This window comes from Sorex araneus, chromosome 4 (genome assembly GCF_027595985.1).
Source record: "Sorex araneus isolate mSorAra2 chromosome 4, mSorAra2.pri, whole genome shotgun sequence".
In the NCBI taxonomy this organism is placed as follows: Eukaryota; Metazoa; Chordata; class Mammalia; order Eulipotyphla; family Soricidae; genus Sorex; species Sorex araneus.
In genome coordinates, this window is record NC_073305.1 from 70,501,432 (window position 1) to 70,519,339 (window position 17,908).

The following is a 17,908-nucleotide window of genomic DNA, read 5'->3' on the forward strand; positions in this document are numbered from 1 at the left end:
AAAAAATTTTTAAAGTAAAATTTATGCTGGAAGACAGCTCAAAAGATTGGAGCATATCTTTGGCTGCAGAAGTCCTGAGTTCAAACCCTGGCACCACATTATCCTGAGGAACAAAGACAGGAGAACTCCTGAGTACTTAGCTGGGAACAGCCCAAGTACTGCCAGGAGTAGCCCAAACACCAAAAAGCAACAATAATATTAAGTTTCACCTGTTTTCCTTATGACTTCAACTATTCACTATTTCTATGTAACACAGCAATTTATTTGCATCGCCGCTACTGAGAATTCACTTTTGGCACTTGTCTGTGTCAATCACTACATAGATTTGGAATTGCTTACAGCTAAGTAAATGAAAAATGGGAAGTGAAGATGACCTTGACAGAGTAATGAATCCAAATTACTCAAGAATAGTTATGTACCCAAGTAATAAACAGCAAAGCATTTACAACTTTATTCAAAATGTTTTACATGGTGGGGAGGGTTTCCTGGACAACACCCAGTGATGCTCAGGGCTTATTCCTGGCTCTATACTCAAGAATCGCTCCTGCTGGTGACTGGGGAGCCCTATGTGGTGTGAGGGATAGAACAAGCTGGTTGCATTCAAGGCAAGTGACTTAATCTCAGTACTACCTGTGGCTCCTACCAGACTATTCAATACGATTTTAAGTTACTAAAATACCAATTAGCCATCAAAAATATTAAGAATTATTTGTTAATTATTGCTACTTAAGTAGGTGTATTAAAGCAGTGAAGCTCAAAAGCACTATGGGAAGCATTTTAAATGCACAGCCTATAACCCATAAGTTTTGTTTCATTTGTAGTGTATTTCAAAAACAAACCAGTAAAACAGGAATAGTGCTTTAAAGGACAAACTTCATAAAGACAACTTTCCCCTAACCTAGTAACACTATACACACAGGCCACAAGCTCTAATGTAAAGCAATCTTTATTGGATCACTTAAATAGAACAGTTTTAAAAGAAACTCCAACTGATACCCCATCTTCACTTGTTTTATATACATTTATTTAATCCCTACAAGTGACAGCTTTCTTGAGTCAAAGAATATAATGCTATATATAAAAAACGTCCTGACCAGAAAATAAGGTAAAACCATGAAAGTGATGATCAAGTGTCATGACAAGATAAAGATGAATGGAAAGGGTTCCGCAGATACCTAGGAGGCCAACTAAGTTAGCCAGTATACAAAAAGAGAAAAGGAACTGAGAGGAAAGGAATGTGGGAAAATGTGCACAGACACTTTGGTCCATGTTTGGAAAACATCAAGCAATCCGATGAAACACACATGCGACATGTGAAGGGTAGAGGGGAAAGAGATAAGCTGCTTCCAGGAATTCTAAAGAAACAGTAAAGGTAAAAAGCCCCTAGGATGCAAAGAATTTGGAATTTATCCTAAAGGCTTTGAAAATCAGGAGGTAAACTATACAAGTGAAAACCAAGAGGGGGCTGGAGCGACAGTACAGGGGGTAGGGTGTTTGCCTTGCACCCAGCCCACCCGGGTTCGATTCCCAGCATCCCATATGGTCCCCCGAACTGCCAGGGGTGATTCCTGAGTGCAGAGCCAGCAGTAACCCCTGAGCATCGCTGGGTGTGACCCAAAAAAAAAAGAAAACCAAGAGCCAGTTGAATTTGTCATGTATATGCATGCTAAAAGGTAGGCAGTTAAAGAAAAAAGTATCTAGAAATATCCAACCTATGACAAAAAGTGGTGAGATGCGGCTTCCATCATGTGAAGAGAGAAATGGTCAAAACAGTAGGAAGGGTGCAAACAGATAACCTGAAGGGGCCAGAGCAATTGTACAGCTGGTAGGGCACTTGCCTTGCAGACAGTCAACCTGGGATCTATCTCTGGCACTGAAAATGGTCCTCCAAGCCCCTTCAGAAGTGATCCCTGAGCACATAGGCAGAAGAAAGCCCTAAGTACTGTTGGTGGTGTGGCACTAAAACAACAAAAAAAACCCTCCTATTAGTGGATAGAATAAATCCTACCTACAAGAATTATAAAGGCCTAGTTTAATCCTAGATTCAGGGAGGCCTTCACCAATCTACCCCACAGACTGGCAGTTTCTCTCCTCTAAATAAAGAACTTCTGGGCTAGAGAGGTAGTACGGGGATAGGACACTTGCCTTGCACACAGACAACTTGGGTTCCATCCCCAGCATCTCATACAATCCCTGTGCATGACACGGAGTAAATCCTGAGTAACCCCTGAGCATCACCAGGTGTGGTGCAAATCTTCCTCCCACCCAAAAAAGGCTTCTAGTCTCTATTTTGTGCGTATTCATTCGATGTCTTTCAGAAGTTCAGATCACTGGGTATTTTGTGTCCTTGGCTATCTTTCAATGGTAAAGAGTTCCTTAGAATCAGAAATTTTCAATTTGCTTTAAACAGTGCCGTGAAATAGAAATGATTACTAAGCAATGCTAAAAATGAAGCAGGAGTGTGCTCACTCCACTTATGTGTTAGCCTAGAAAGGTTTGGGTTTTGTTTTATTTGGGCTTTTTGGGTCACACCCAGCGGATGCTCAGAGGGTTACTCCTGGCTCTACACTCAGGAATTACTCCTGACGGTGCTCAGGGGACCATACGGAATGCTGGGAATCGAACCCGAGTTGGCTGCGTGCAAGGCAAACGCCCTACCCACTGTACTATTGCACCATCCCCATATCCTAGAAAGTTTCAGGAACTAAGTTTTATTCTTTACACATTATGATGTGACAAGTTTTGCTGCTGCCTGAAGGAGATAGCTCTGCTTAAGACTGTAGGTAATGAACAGTAAGAAATCGACACTCGGGGCTGGAGTGATAGCACAGCGGGTAGGGCGTTTGCCTTGCACTCGACCGACCCGGGTTCGAATCCCAGCATCCCATATGGTCCCCTGAGCACCACCAGGGGTGATTCCTGAGTGCAGAGCCAGAAGTGACCCCTGTGCATCGCCGGGTGTGACCCAAAAAGCAAAAAAAAAAAAGAAATCGACACTCATCTGGGACTGGAGCATTAGTACAGCAGGTAGGGCGTTTGTCTTGCACACAGCCGACCTGGGTTCAATTCCCAGCAACCCATATGGTCCTCTGAGCACCACCAGAAGTGATTCCTGAGTGCAGAGCCAGGAGTAACCCCTGTGCATTGCCAGATGTGACCCAAAAAGCAAAAAAAAAGAAATCGATACTGATCTTAACCATCTCTAAAACATACAAGGGCCCCTGCATACAAAGAGCTGAATAGCACTGGTGAAATAAACCACCACATACAACATGGATAAATCTCACAAATGAAAATGGTGAGACTCAAAGTGTATGTACTGTTTACACTTTTTTAAAAGGTCAAAAATGAGCAAAATGCATCTCTGGTTAGAGGGTGGTGACAAAGGAGGCATCTTAGAGATGGCACAAGGTGTTTGTCCTGCACAAAGTTGGTTCAAATTTGTTACAAGATGGTCCCCCAAAGCCCACCAGGAGTAATCCCTGAGCGCAGAACTCAGGTGTTCTGAGTACCATATGGCCCAAAAGACAGGGAGAGTGTCCAAGGAGTTCCTGAGATTCCAGTGATACCCTCTTTCTTAACTGGGATGTGCTAGTTACAGAGTATGCTCATTTTATTAAGTTCATCAAGCTTTAAAATTACAATTCATGCCTTTCCTCCATATAGTGTAAAAGGAAGAAGGAGAATCAGAAAGACCATAAAATGTTTAAAGGAAGTATTTGGTTACCCACCAGTACCTACAGTACTAACAAAATTAACGCTGGTAACTGTCTTGGTAAATTACAACCACTTCAAGTTTTTAACAATCTTGGAATTTCTTCATCATCTACTGAAGCACTCAATAAAGGCATACCACATAAATAACTATATCACCAAAACCAATAAAACTTTCCATCTTAATAACTGATACCAACAAGTTATCTGGCCTACATTTGGTCTATGATGTGCAACTAAAAAGTTTAGTTGCCTGTGCACCAAGATCTCAACCAAAGGAACTAAAGGACCCAAGCAAATATGCAGAAATAATTCTCCCCTTTGTCCAAAAGAAAGCAAGGTTAAAGACTCCCATGCACCTCTCAACACTGCCTGCAAAGCAGTCCTGATCACTCAGCTCTCTATCCGGCTCTAATTTCTTCACAAGCAGGGCCTGTCACTAGTTAAAATTATTTTGTTTATTTTCTCTTACTTTAAGCTCCATGAGAATAGACACCTTGTCTATCTTCACTTCAAGGTACAAATCCAGAACCCAGAACCCAAAAGCCTCTGTGTATGTATGTGTGTGTGTGCGCGCGCGGGCGCGGGCGCGGGCGCGCGCGCACAATAAAAACAAGCCAAGTGACCACAACTATCCAGGTAATTTACTTTAAGGTCACCAAATATACACAAGATCAAGTCAACACCAATAAATCACTAATTCCAACATAACAGCAAATACAAAATAAATTATCACTCTTTCTGGGTAAATACAATCTTTAAAACAACCAGCTTCTATTCCAGCTTTGAGGCTGACAGGTTTAATAAGTTTTAACGACTTGAAAGACAGGTGATTTCTCAATGTGTTTTCTGGAAACACTTTCTGAAAGATGAACACTACATAAAATAAAAGTATTGTGACCTAAAGAGAGAGCCTCCAATCGTTGGGAAAGACAAGTAAGGAGAGGCTGCTAAAATTTAGGGCTGGGAGAATAGAGACATTATTGGTGCCCGCTCGAGTAAATCAACTAACAACAGGATGACAGTGACCCAGTGATACAGTGACCTAAAGAAGCAAACCTCTGTAGTGAACGACAAGAAACCAAAGGGAAGAAGGTAGGCTCTGCTCCAGGCGAAGTGCCTCCTCTGTTTCCTGATGTTTTTCTATCAAAAAAGCACCTCAGGATGATGAACTTTTGATGTTTCAAGGAAAGAGGAATACTTTCATGTGTAACTTATGTTGTGTCTTCCAAAATACTTTTAAAAGTACTTCATGACTAAGTAATCAAGACTGAGTTGTTAGGGTATATGAATTTAAGAAGAAAAAGTCCAAAGTTAAAATTACAGAATCAGAAGTTTCTGGGCCCAGAGCCATAGTAAGTACAATAGGAAAAGTGTACTGCCTTGCACACTGCTGACCTGGGGATCCCCAGAACCCCTGAGGGTCCCTGAGGACCGTTACAAGTAATCCTAAGTGCAGAACCAGGAATAACCCTTGAGCACAGCCAGGTGTGGCACCCCCACTCCCAAAAAAGAGGAATCAGAAGCTTCTCAACAAGAAAAACATTTTGCACACAAAACAATTGAGTAACAACTTCAAATTTAATACCATGGCTACCAACTTTAAGTTAGCAATTCCTACACAATCCTATTACATGTTTAAAGAGAATTCCTCATTTTCACATGTCTATAAAAAGCTTGAAGAGCAGGGACTGCAGAGGTAATATATCAGGTAAGGCGCTGCTTTGCATGCTGCCGACCAGGGTTCAATCCCTGCCATTTTAAAAATAAAATAAAAAGTTTTAAAAGCTGTACACCAGAATTCAGAGGGTTAGTATTCAAATAACAATGATTAAATAAATCTATGGTAATTACCCAAAACAAAGGTTTTCCAGTTTTTCAAGTTTGATGTAAGCAGTAACTGCAGCTTAGAATGCAGCACTAATTCCAAAGCATCACTAATCGACCAGTTAAAGCTAGCTCTTATAAATTTTCATTTACAATAAAGATATCCTTGCATACAAGAAATAACAAGACCAAAAAAGTAAAATCAATTTTTCACCAAATCTAGGAAGATACTATGCCCAACACTCAAGAACTTCAATTCAAAGGACAGTACCACATCTATACAATGGAATACTATGCAGCTGTTAGAAAAAAGGAGGTCAAGAATTTTGTAGTTAAGTGGATGGGCATGAAAAGTTTCATGCTGAGTGAAATGAGTCAGAAAGAGAGAGACAGACATAGAAAGATTGCACTCATCTATGGTATATAGAATAACAGAGTGGGAGACTAACACCCAAGAACTGTAGAAATAAGTACCAGGAGGTTGACTCCATAGCTTCGAGGCTGGCCTCACGGTCCGGGGAAAGGTCAACTCAGAGAAGCGATCACCAACTACATTGTAGTCGAAGGCCATGTGGGGGAAGGGAGTTGCGGGCTGAATGAGGGCTAGAGACTGAGCACAGCGGCCACTCAACACCTTTATTGCAAACCACAACAGCTAATTAGAGAGAGAAAACAGAAGGGAATGCCTTGCCACAGTGGCAGGGTGGGGTGGGGGGGAGATGGGATTGGGGAGGGTGGGAGGGACACTGGGTTTACGGGTGGTGGAGAATGGGCACTGGTGAAGGGATGGGTTCCCAAACTTTGTATGAGGGAAGTATAAGCACAAAAGTGTATAAATCTGTAACTGTACCCTCACGGTGATTCTCTAATTAAAAATAAATAAATAAATATAAATAAATAAATAAATAAATAAACAACAAAGGACAGTACCAGTTAGGTAAGTTAGTGAATTTGTGAGATATTTTTTTCCTTTTGAAAGCTGGTATCCTCTTTCATGAGAATGGCAGCAGTCTGGGAAATCCTACTTTAGCTATCACCTAGAAAAGGGATAGTATTTCTTCCCCCGACACCCCCCCTCCCCCATACAAGGTCTTTTATTTTCCACCTTGAAAGGCTTAGAGTACACAGGCATGTGGAAGGCAACTTTTCCAGCAGCATAACTCCCTTATACTGCAGCATCGAGGGTAAAAATATCGCCCAAAAGATAAAAAAAAAAAAATCATTTAACTGTACACACTCTAGATGGTTTTCATAGTTATGAAATTATAACCGCAAAAAAAGCTGTAATAGAGGGCTGGGGGTATGGCTTCGTGATAGAACATATGCATTACACATGAGATCCCGGGTACCATCCCTGGCATCACAAAGTAAGAAAATGACCAAAGGAAGAAACAGTAACCAGCAAGGAGGAAGGAGTGGAATGGTAGAGTTGGTTGGAAAAAGTATGTAAAAACAAGAGCTGATACAACCAGACGTGAAAGAGACTGAGAGCTACTACAGTATTTGCCTTGCACACAACCAATCCAACTTCAGTACCCAGAACCAGATAGTACCAGGAGCTCTGCCAGAAATGATCCTTGAGCACAAATGGGTCTGACTCAAAAACAAAACGAGAGACCCCAGTACATTAACTAATTACTACAACTGAAACACAGATCTACTTCCCCAGGACCTCAGACAGCAGCCTATTTACTATTTACACCCACCCTTCTTCCTCACAAGTTTCTGATGTTTTATTTCTGTTCCCTGGACAAAGAGGGGATAAGACTTTCTCAGTCATCATTCCAAGTACAGAATTAAACATAAGTGGTATACAAGGTAACAGTAAAGTTGGCAGGTGTTTTTGTAGGAATCAATTCTCCTTGTACAGAAAATAAAAGGGAGAAGGGGATCTTCCTAATTGCTTTTTAAACATGAACTGCCCAGCATCCTACAGCACACACATGTAGGTCCACTCACACTATTCTTTACGATTTGGATTACCATTTGGATACATATCTTAACACTTTAAAAGCCTCATCCCATCCCTAATGTCCTAAGCTGTCTTTTCCACATACTAGGGATTTAGATGTATGACAATATTTTCCTAATCAAACTGCAGAATCTCAATTCTATCTTCATAAGGCACTGTATGTACCCTATTTTTCTGCTATTAATACAAAGGTCCTTTCCTTTGGCTGACTGGTAAATGAAAACAGTAATAAGAATGATAAATGATAAAACAGCTAACTAACAAGAATATAATATAAAACATCAGCAAGGAGCAATAAAACCCAATTTGCATATCCAGACAGGTTATAGAAGCCATTTTATTAATTAAAAACTATTTTAAATCAGTTATGCCATGACTTTGCATCCAGAACCAAACTTTCTACTGCTATCAAAACCAAATCTGCTGCAAGGTTGAAAACATCAAACTTTTGAGGTATCAAGAAATTACGTGTGTCTAGGAAATAATTCAAAAGGCTGGGCAGCTGGGGTGTGCGCTTTGCATGCAGGAAGCCCAGGTGCACCTCATGGTCTTCCTGAGCACAGCCAGGAGGAGTAGCCCCTGAGCAGGGCCAGGTGTGCCTCCCCTCAAAAATACACGAGTAAAGGAAAAAAAAGTCCACAGAATCAGACACAAAAAGCTATGAAAACTGATCTCACAGAGAAATTAATAGTTAATGCACCAGATAAACAGGTCAAGATGAATTCCTGTGAAATTTGCCTTTCTACCTGAAGAAATAGTGCCGTGGGTTAGACAGCCAGCGTCTGTCTCCAAGGCTTGGTCCGGGACTCAAAGCCCAGTGTGTCACCTGTGCTGAGCAGCTACTACTCCAACTCTGCTGCTGCTCCAGGTTGGCAGCTAGGCTCTCTGTGACCCCAGCGTCACAGACGACTTCTGGTCACACCAGACACAGGTGTGTGTGAGCGCCACAAAAGAAGGGGTACAACCCCCAAAGTACATCACAACTTAAAAAAAAAAGCAGCATAAGTACCACAACCAGGCCAGGCAAATTCCAGTGAACACCACAATCATAACCTATGTGCCTGAGAATACCGAGTACTGTCCCTGGCAACACCAGCGAAAGCCAACACGGGCTTTCGAACCTCAGGGAGCTCAGCAACCTGATGTCTGCACCCTAAAGAGAACCACAGTGGGAGGGACCACATGTGCAACTAATGTATGTGGACTGACCTTTTATCAAACAGCAACAACCAACAATGACTGGAAGGGCAGGAGACAACATAAATAATTCATTTTTAAAAGCCAAAATGATAGAAGCCTTCCAATTAATGACTCTTAGGATCTGAAACACTGACCAGTGGAAACAAATCTACACTGAAAAAGAAACAAATTCAGGTTATTTGAAAATATATATAATCAACTGAGTTCAAACTACCTCAGATCTCTTGTTCAAATTCTACTTAACAGTAGACATCAAATAAAAAGTTATACAAAGACCCTTAAAAATACTGGGAATCTTACTACAGAAAAAAATTCTAAGATATTCGTTATTAATAGTTCAATACATTTTCTTAAAACTGAACTTGATATTATCTGTGGTGCTGAAAAAACTAAACATCTATATTGTTTTCAAAATCAAAACCTTTTCACGTGCTTCAAAATAAGCTGATGAATCAAGATTAATTTTCTTATACATACAGAAACTGAAATGCATTTCACTTTGAGATAATTATTCCCAGCAACACAGCAGATGCAAACTTTTGAATTCGGTTTAAGTTTCTCTTCACTGGTTAAGTTCTCAAGTTCTTAGGAGTTTCCTAGTCATTTACTTGAACATCATCTACAGTAACACTCAAAGCAAAACCACAATAAAGAGGTTTGGCCTCTGAGGGATTCTACATGTAAAAAACATTACTCATAAATAAAATACAATCACTACTGCTTTTAATAATAAATACATTTCTAAACTTTTGTGCCATTTGACGGAATTCCCTGTTTTAGATAACAAGACAAAAATCTACTGAGTTCAAAATGAAATGTTAAACTAAATTCACTCTATAAAACAAGACATTAGTTTAGAATTCATAGTGTTCTGTCATTAACAGTACCAGCTATTCCCAGAGTTCTATTCTTTTAAACTTCCCAATATCCTACTTAACCCAGGCATAAAGCAGTACCAGGACACACTCATTTTCAAGCACCAGTTACTATGGTGTTTGGTCCTACTGAAACACCAAAAATGTGTATCACCTGATACAATGAGATTTTTGCAATCAACTTTAAGTCTTCAAGAATCCACCAGGAATTCACTTCTTCGCTCTCTCTCTCACACACACACACACACACCCCATGCCTGTCCATTAAATGACAGCAAGAATAATTTAAACTTCAAACCAAACATCACTGAAACAAATTCCAGACACAAGTAAAAAGATGATTTTAAGACTGCAGCTTTGATATTTTATCCAAGTATAAATGGTAAACGTTTGATACCAAGTGCAGTTTATTACCTTCACTAAACGCAAAAGGAATTCCATCCATGGTTTTTGTTCTAATCAGGCTTTAAACACAAACTTCACTTCTCATTTTTCACCATTTCTATAAAAATCGTCCTCGATCACCATTCACAGCAGTTAATAAGGGGGAATAAAGCTGACAGTTTAGTTTCCCCCTTAAAAAAAAAACCCACACTTATTAAACCCCAACATTCATTTTCAAGTGCAAGAAAATAAGACATTTGCAGCTCAAAGAAGCAAGAGCATAACCAGCATTACTGCACTACCACATTTCTCCAGGAAGAGAAAAATAATCCAGGACAGGCAAATTAAAAACACTCAGCACATGGCCAGAAGGGTGGGGGGGAGCCTAATGCCCTACAATCTACAGCAAAAGCATGGCTTCCTCCTCTTGAGCCAATACCAATAAGCCAATGGATACAAGTGTCAAATAAATCCAGCGTCTGTTTCAAATAAGACGAAAACCTGGAAAAATTCCCTCCCTATAAATCATTTAGTGAACATGAGGCTTTGCACCCAACGCTAAAGGCACACCACAGAGAACGCATCACCCACCCAAGCCAAGGCAGAAAATGCCCCGATCAACAAGTTGGAAAGAGGGCACAAAGTACAGCTCACCAGCCTCTGGCTCCACTGTTTTTTTTTTTTGTTTTCTGGGGTTTTTTTATTGTAAAAAAAAAAAAAGAGAAGAGGGGAAAAGTCCCTTAACAAAAGGGGCCGCCGCTCTCCGCGTACCTGGTGGAGGTGCCTTTCCGCACGTCGCAGATGCTGCATTTGAAGGCTTCGGCGCTGTTCCTGAAGGTGCAGACGCTACAGTCCCAGAACCCTTCGTCTGCCGCAGGTTTCGCTTGTCTTTTTGGCCTTGGGAGGAGCGGGCGGGCGGGGGGACGGGGGCAGGGGAAAGGGGGAGACAGCAGGAACACGCGCGCGGGTGAGCCGCGGCGGAAACTTCGCCAGGGCGACCACCCACCCCCGGCGGGGCTCCGCGCGGGGGCGGCCCGCGCCGCCGCCGACCCCGGCCCGCCCGCCGCCTCCCGGGGCCGGGCCCGGCGCCCCGCTCGCTCGCCCGCCCGCCCGCTCGCCCGCGCGCAGGCGGCGGCGCGGCGGGGCCGGGAAGGGCCGCGCGGGCGCAGGAAGCGGGCGGACTTGTGGACGCGAGCGCGGGCCGGGGGGGCCGCCGGGCGCCGCGGGCCGGATCCCGAGGGCGCGCGCGGGGGCAGCCCGCGGCCGGCACGGGGCGCGGAGAGCGGGCCGGCGGCGGCCCTCGGCCCCCCGGGCTCGCGTCCTCCCGCCCGCCCCACCTGGTTAAATCTCCCTTTGTCTGGGAGGAGTGGCGGCGGCGGCGGCGGCGGCGGCGGGCGGCGAGGAAGAGCCGCCATGGCTGCGGCGCGCACGGCCGCCGGCCCCGAGCGGGAGCGACACCGCCTCCCCCCGCCCCCGGATCTCCATCTTAGCAGCGCCTCCCCCCGCCCGGGCGGCTCCGGGGCCTAGTCGCCGCCGGCCCCCGCCCGCCCCCAGCCGCCCTCCCCTTCCGCCCCGCCGCCCGGGCAGGTACCTGGTCGGGCTCTTCTTGTCGCCCATGGTCATGGATGGGCTGGACCCCCGCCCCCCCCGCAGCCGAAAGCGGCGCCGCTCGGCGGAGAAACGCCGTCCGGAGAGTCGTCGCGGACCGGCCCCCCTCCCTCCCCCGCGCCCGCCCGCCCGCCCTCAGCCGCTGGGCTCGAGCTCCGGCCGCCGCCGCCGCCGCCGCCAGTCTCCGGACGAGACTAGTCCCCGCCAGCGCCGCCTCCGCCGAGTGACTGACGAGGGGCGGGGCCGGGCGCCGCGCGTCACGCGCCCGGCGGCCAATGGGCGGGCGGCGGCCGGCGCCGCGAGGGCGGGGGCGGGGCGCGGGGGAGGGCGGGGCGTGGCGGACGTGGGCCGGGTCGGCGGTGTGCGTGCCCGGGAGTGTGTGTGCGCGCGGGGGACGCGCGTGCCTGCCGGTGGCCCCCGCGGCTCGGCGCGGCGGAGCGTGCGAGCGCGGCGGGGCGCACGTGGCCGCGGCGGGCCGCGGGCGCCCCCGGCCCCCGCCCGCGCGGCCGTCCCGCGGGGCCGGCGCGGGGACCCCGGCCCCGCGGCCGCCCTGGGGAAGTAGTTCCGCTCAGTTGGCGCGCGCCGCCGGGGCCCGCGACAGCCACGCCGCACGCGGCGCCTCGAGGCTCGCGGGGCGCCGGGGGCAGCGGGCCCCGTGGGGCCGGGGTCGCCCCCCCGCGCCCGCCGGCTTCTCCGCCACGCGGAGCTTTGTATCTCCCTCTCCTGAAGTCCCTGCCGCCCCCCGCACGTCAGCCGTCAGCCCCTTCCCGGGCCCTGCCGCCGGGGACCCGAGCAGAAAGGGTGTGGCACAACTCCGGGGCCCCGGCGGCCGGACACTGACTCCCGGCGACGGACTCGCGCTAGGTGGCCCCGCCGCCGAAATAGGGCGTTTCCCTCGGGAAGTTGCTGTTCAGATGCAGGCGGTTGCGTGCCTGCAGTGTCTGGCGCCTCGGCCCCTGCCTCTCCGAGGAAAGAGGCCGATAGCCCTCGACCTCGCCGTGTCGAAATTCAGACACGGTGCTTGAAACGCGCGCACAGCAGTGCCGGACACGTGGGAAGGACAGGGACAAAGTAGCCGCAAGTTGAGGACTCTGATATCTGGGCCTGGGTCGTGCATCATTTCCCCTGCTTTAGAGAGATTGGTGAAGGCAGGAACAGGTAGTACCCCTTGCTTTCTGTCCAGCCCCAATGGATGAGTGCTTGCCGAGTTAACTTGAACTGACCGGGCTCTCTCTGCCCTCGGGCAACGGGGAAGTCTTGGCGAGGGAGGACCCCAGAGGAGCAAATGAAAGTTTGGGCTGGGATGAAGCTCGGGGTGGGGGGAGGAACTAGGTCAAAGGGTGATGCTGAAAGTTGGGGGATGGGGGCTGGGTGTAGAGGGAAGATAAGATAGGCCCTTGACAGCCACTGAGATAGGGTCCCTTTATATGCAAACACAAAATGGGTTATCAGGACTGACGGTGGGTGGCTGGAAACCAGAGCTCTCTCCAGGAATGAGTGAAGCACTAGTAGAAAGTTCTGGAGATCAGAAGGAGAGAATAAGGCAGGAGAGGATGTGTCCACAAAAACGTGATGGGCACATGCTGTCCTTCCCGGGCAGCACACCTGGGAGAAACAGCTGTTTAGCCAGGGTCAGCACCTTCTTCCATAGCAGCCCACGCACAGAGCTGCCATCCCTGCATCCTCAGAGCCAAAAGGGACCAGAGAAAGCCCAGGGACTCACACACAGGCTATGACCCAGTGCCCACAACCTTGACCTCCTGGCGTTTGCCTGGCTTGTCCCCTGGACATTGGACCTGGAGTGCAGGTGCTGAAGAAAGGGAGCACTACGAGTGCCCTGCGGGGGGAGACGCTTGAGTGTGGGGTGTGTATCAGGCACCACATTGCCCATAAAGAGTCTGGGAGCAGGCCTCAAGCCCCCTGTCAGCACAGAACCAAGTCACTGTCATTGTCACTGTCATCCCATTGCTCATCGATTTGCTCGAGCGGGCACCAGTAACATCTCATGGTGAGACTTGTTGTTACTGTTTTTGGCATATTGAATACGCCATGGGTAGCTTGCCAGGCTCTGCTTTGCAGATGAGATGCTCTCAGAGGCTTGTGGGCTCTCGGAGAGGGACGGAGGAATCAAACCCGGGTCGGCCGCATGCAAGGCAAACACCCTACTGCTGTGCTATCGCTCCACTCCACAGAGCCAGGTGTGGAGCAAAAACAAAAACAAAACAGATATCAGCTGAAGGAGTGAAGAGTTAAATAGGTAACTGGGAGCCACAGGTCTAAGGAAGGGCGGGCACTGATTTCATTAATCACGGAATTAAATGCACAAGTCCTTTTGCAGCTCTGAACTCTTATATCCATCTCCAAGATAAAGGATATTTTCTTCTCCTCCCAGCAGGTAACTACTATTCTGACCACTAGCCCCACAGACTAACTGTGTGTCTGTGGACACATAGACAGGCCATGGCTAGCACCTTTTGCCTGACACATCCTTTTTTATTCTTGGGTGCATGGCAGTATTTTATTTACCCAAGTATAGACTTTGATTACAAAAGCACTTTAACTTAGCCTTGCACAGGCTTTTTTCATGTGTTTTCTGTATCTCTCTTACCTTTTCAAAAAGAAAAAGTTTTGAAATGTTTATAAGAAAGAATAGAGAGCTGAATCTATCAGACCCAGACATCACCATGTGGTTGTAACTGTAGAGGCTCTAATTTCGTTCAGATGTTGGAGGTAAATAACTGCTGAAATTCTCCTCGTTGTTAGCAGAGCGAGCAGAGGGCTTGAGAGCAACGTGCTGTCGAGCACCCGATTCCGGGGAGAGCCATTCACTGAGCAGAGGTTTCATGCTGAGCGGGGTGTGGCAGATGCCTTGGTCCAGGGAGTGGCTTTGGGCCAGTTTAGGAAGAAAGGTGGGGAGGAGGAGCAGACAGAATCCCCCTCCCCTGCTCCTCTGGTTTTCTAGTTGCTGTTTAGAAGCGCTTCCCAAGAAACATATGGTGTAAATGATTCCATGGATATATGGGACAGATTAAAAGACATTTGGTCTCCCTTACCCTTAATGCCAATTCAGTTACACCGGGTTCTTGGTTGTGCCAGAGATGATCAAGCATGCTCCAGCCACAGGGCCTTTGCACTTGTTCTGTGTGCCTAGGAGGCTCTTTCTCCGGAGAACCACACTTCCTTCAGCTCTACTTGCAAAAGTCACATTCCCTCCCAAAGGTTTTCCCTGGCTGCCCGATCTAAAAACATACACTAGTTCACAGCTGCTGCTGCTTCTCCCTTCCTTCCCCCCACCCGTACTTTTTTTTCTTCTTGGCACTTAGCACCCGTCTAAGAGTCCCTGTTGTTTATCTCCTTCAGCAGTTCTTTGCCCCAGTAGAATATAAGGTCCATAATGTCAAGGATTTTTGTTTCTCTTTTCCTTTCCCCTCCCTCCACTGATATATATCAAGTTCCTGGAACAGTGCCTGATAAATAGGAGTTGAGGAGAACTGCTTGCATTTAACTCTTATTTAGCAATAACTTACTGAGCAGCTGTGAGGAGCCATGCCCCATGCCAGGGGGCTGAGAGATCAGATAAGATAGACTTGATTCCCAATCTTTTGGAGTTCATATTCTTGTGGAGAAGCCAGATTTTATACAATGATTAATTATATTGTAACAATCGCTGCAAAGGCCAAGTACAGCCTGTACTGAGAGGGTGCTGGGGGGTGGGGAAGGAGGCGAGTGATACAGCTGGCTGGGGGGGGGGGGTCGGCAGCGGATGGGTGCTGAAGTTCAGATTGACTGGGAGAGAAGGGAAGAAGTTTCAGGGCAGAGGTTGTTGGAGGAACTTAAGGCAGGCAGCTGTGGCCAGAGGTCTGTGAGAAAGGAGAGAGGGGAGAGGCTGGACAGGTGGACAGGGCAGGTTAGAGTGAGAGCAAGATATTTATCCTAAGTTTGGAAGCCATGATAAGTTTACAAAACTGTCTGGGGTTGGCCTTAAAGAGGAAGTGTTGGGAATGGCAGCCCCTTGGGGCGGTGGGGAGGGGGGTATTAGGCATTGGAACTGGAGGGGCTGTCTATTTGTGGGGTTCCCTTCGTTCTTTTGCTTAAGGAAGGAGCAAAGGGTGATGCCAAAGGATGAGTCTGCAGCATTGTCAACTCAGCTATTCACCAGACTGGGATAGGCAGCCCCAGAGGGGGCGTGAGGGGGGAGCCTTTCTCCAAACACCTCAGGGGTTACTCCTTTTTGGCCCAAACTAATTCAGGGTGAGGTTTTCCCAATCTGCAGTAAAATAAGAAAAATAAAGGGGAGGGGGGTAAATGCATGAATACTTCGTTACATTCAAGTAATTTAGTAAGGTGAAGGGATAAGTATTGGAAAGCTGTACAACTGAAACCCAATCATGAACAACTTTGTAACTGTGTATCTCATGGTGATTCAATTAGAAAAATTTTATAAGTAATTTAGTAAGAGTTGATTCTCAGGAAAGATTTTATTTTTTTTAGGGGGGTCACACCCAGTAATGCACAGGGGTTACTCCTGGCTCATGCACCCTGGCAGTGCTCAGGGGACCATATGAGATGCTGGGATTTGAACCTGGGTCAGCCACATGCAAGGCAAATGCCCTACCCACTGTGCTATTCCTCCAGCCCCAGGACTACTTTTCTTTTTGTTCTGAGTTTCTGCCCTTCTCATTTTTTTCTTTTCCTGTGCCCTTCTAATTTTTTTTCTTTCCCTGCAGGTTTGGAAAATTTAAAAACTCCACTGTTTTTTAAAAAGTCACAGATATTGGAGGAGCGATAGTAGAGTGGGTAGGGTGTTTGCCTTGCATGCAACTGACCTGGGTTTGATCTTTGCAATTCCATCTGGTCCCCAGAGCCCAACAGGAATAATTTCTGAGCACAGAGTCAGGAGTAACCCTTGAGCATCACCAGGTTGGCCCTCAAACAAAAGCAACAGCAACAACAAAAAGGTGCAAAAAAACCCATACCTATTTTAAAATTCACAAGTTTTTTTTCTTTCATGCAGACTTTTTTCCCCATGTTTTTATTTCTTTGATAGTAATTTGAAAGTCTTTATCATTGCTGTTTTTAAATTTTTTACTGAAGTCATTTCCGTTTATATAGAACAGCAGGTAGGGCGTTTGCCTTGCATGCAGCCACCGAAGGTTTGATTCCTCCATCCCTCTCAGAGAGCCCGGCAAGCTTCCGAGAGTATCTGCCTGCACGGCAGAGCCTGGCAAGCTACCTGTGGCGTATTTGATGTGCCAAAAACAGTAACAAGTCTCACATTGAGATGTTACTGGTGCCTGCTCAAGCAAATGGGTGAACAACGAGATGATAGTGCTATATTGATAGACTTCAGATTGAAAATTATAATTCAACATCTACTTTATGACATATGATTCTTAAGTGCTATCTCATATCCTCTTTTCATGCAATTGATTCCTTTATTTTATTTTATTTTTGTTCAACCATTTCATATTAGAGGAGGACACAAATCCTCTATCTTCAGATCATGGCTATTTTGCTCCATCCCATAAACCTAGCCACTAAAATCTATTATTAGGAGAAAATATAGTAGTCAAATGCAAAGGCAGGGCTGGAGCCATAGCACAGCGAGTAGGGCTTTTGCCTTATATGCGGCCGACCGGGGTTCGATTCCCAGCATACCATATGGTCTTCCAAGCACCGCCAGGAGTAATTTCTGAGTGCATGAGCCAGGAGTAACTCCTGAGCATTGTCAGGTGTGACCCAAAAAGAAAAAAAAAATGCAAAGGCAATTAACCCCTTTAATATCATGTACCTAACCTTCTTGCCCACCCCCCAGGTGAACACTATTATCTTTAAATAGTCAGTTTATTTTTGTTTTTTCCATTCATTTACTTTGTATCTTCTACATATAAATCAAATCATATTTGTCATTCTTCATAGGGTTTTTTGTTTGTTTTTTTTTCTTTTTTCTATCCTTGTGGTTGTAAAGAATAAGATCTCATCCTTTTTTATAGTTCAGTGGTATTCCATCATGTATAATTGCTACATCTTTATCCATTCATCTGTCCATGAGATTTAGATTGTTTCCAAATCTTGGCTATTATAAATAATGATGCAATGAATGTAGAGATTTGTGAATTTCTCTTCAAGTTGGTGATTATGTGCTCTTCAGTTAACACCTGAAACTGGCAATTCATTAATTTCTTTTGAAGAATCTCTCCTTTTTTTCATAATGGCTACACCAATTTACGTTCCCACCAACAGCACAAGCATGCCCTTCTTCCACAAACTTACCAACACTTGTTTCTTTGGGAGGCCAGGGAGCAACAGGAGTCACACCCATTGATGC

At 46.2% G+C, this 17,908-nt stretch overlaps 1 protein-coding gene and 1 non-coding gene across 2 annotated transcripts in view; both read right to left on the minus strand.

Annotated features, from left to right (window-relative positions):
- The window catches only part of RYBP (RING1 and YY1 binding protein), a 93,981-nt gene extending 82,250 nt beyond the window's left edge, over window positions 1–11,731 (minus strand). The window contains exons 1-2 of the mRNA XM_055136524.1: window positions 11,564–11,731; window positions 10,744–10,869 (exon numbers count right to left, since the gene is read on the minus strand). Coding sequence (XP_054992499.1) covers window positions 10,744–10,869; window positions 11,564–11,595 — 158 coding nt within the window. The 5' untranslated portion in view covers window positions 11,596–11,731. The remainder of the gene's footprint in view (window positions 1–10,743; window positions 10,870–11,563) is intronic.
- A 5,294-nt stretch (window positions 11,732–17,025) lies between these two features.
- On the minus strand, window positions 17,026–17,161 carry LOC129404694 (small nucleolar RNA SNORA29). Its single transcript, XR_008630063.1, has one exon. It is a non-coding gene; the product is annotated as a small nucleolar RNA SNORA29 (small nucleolar RNA).
- Between the last annotated feature and the right edge of the window lie 747 nt (window positions 17,162–17,908).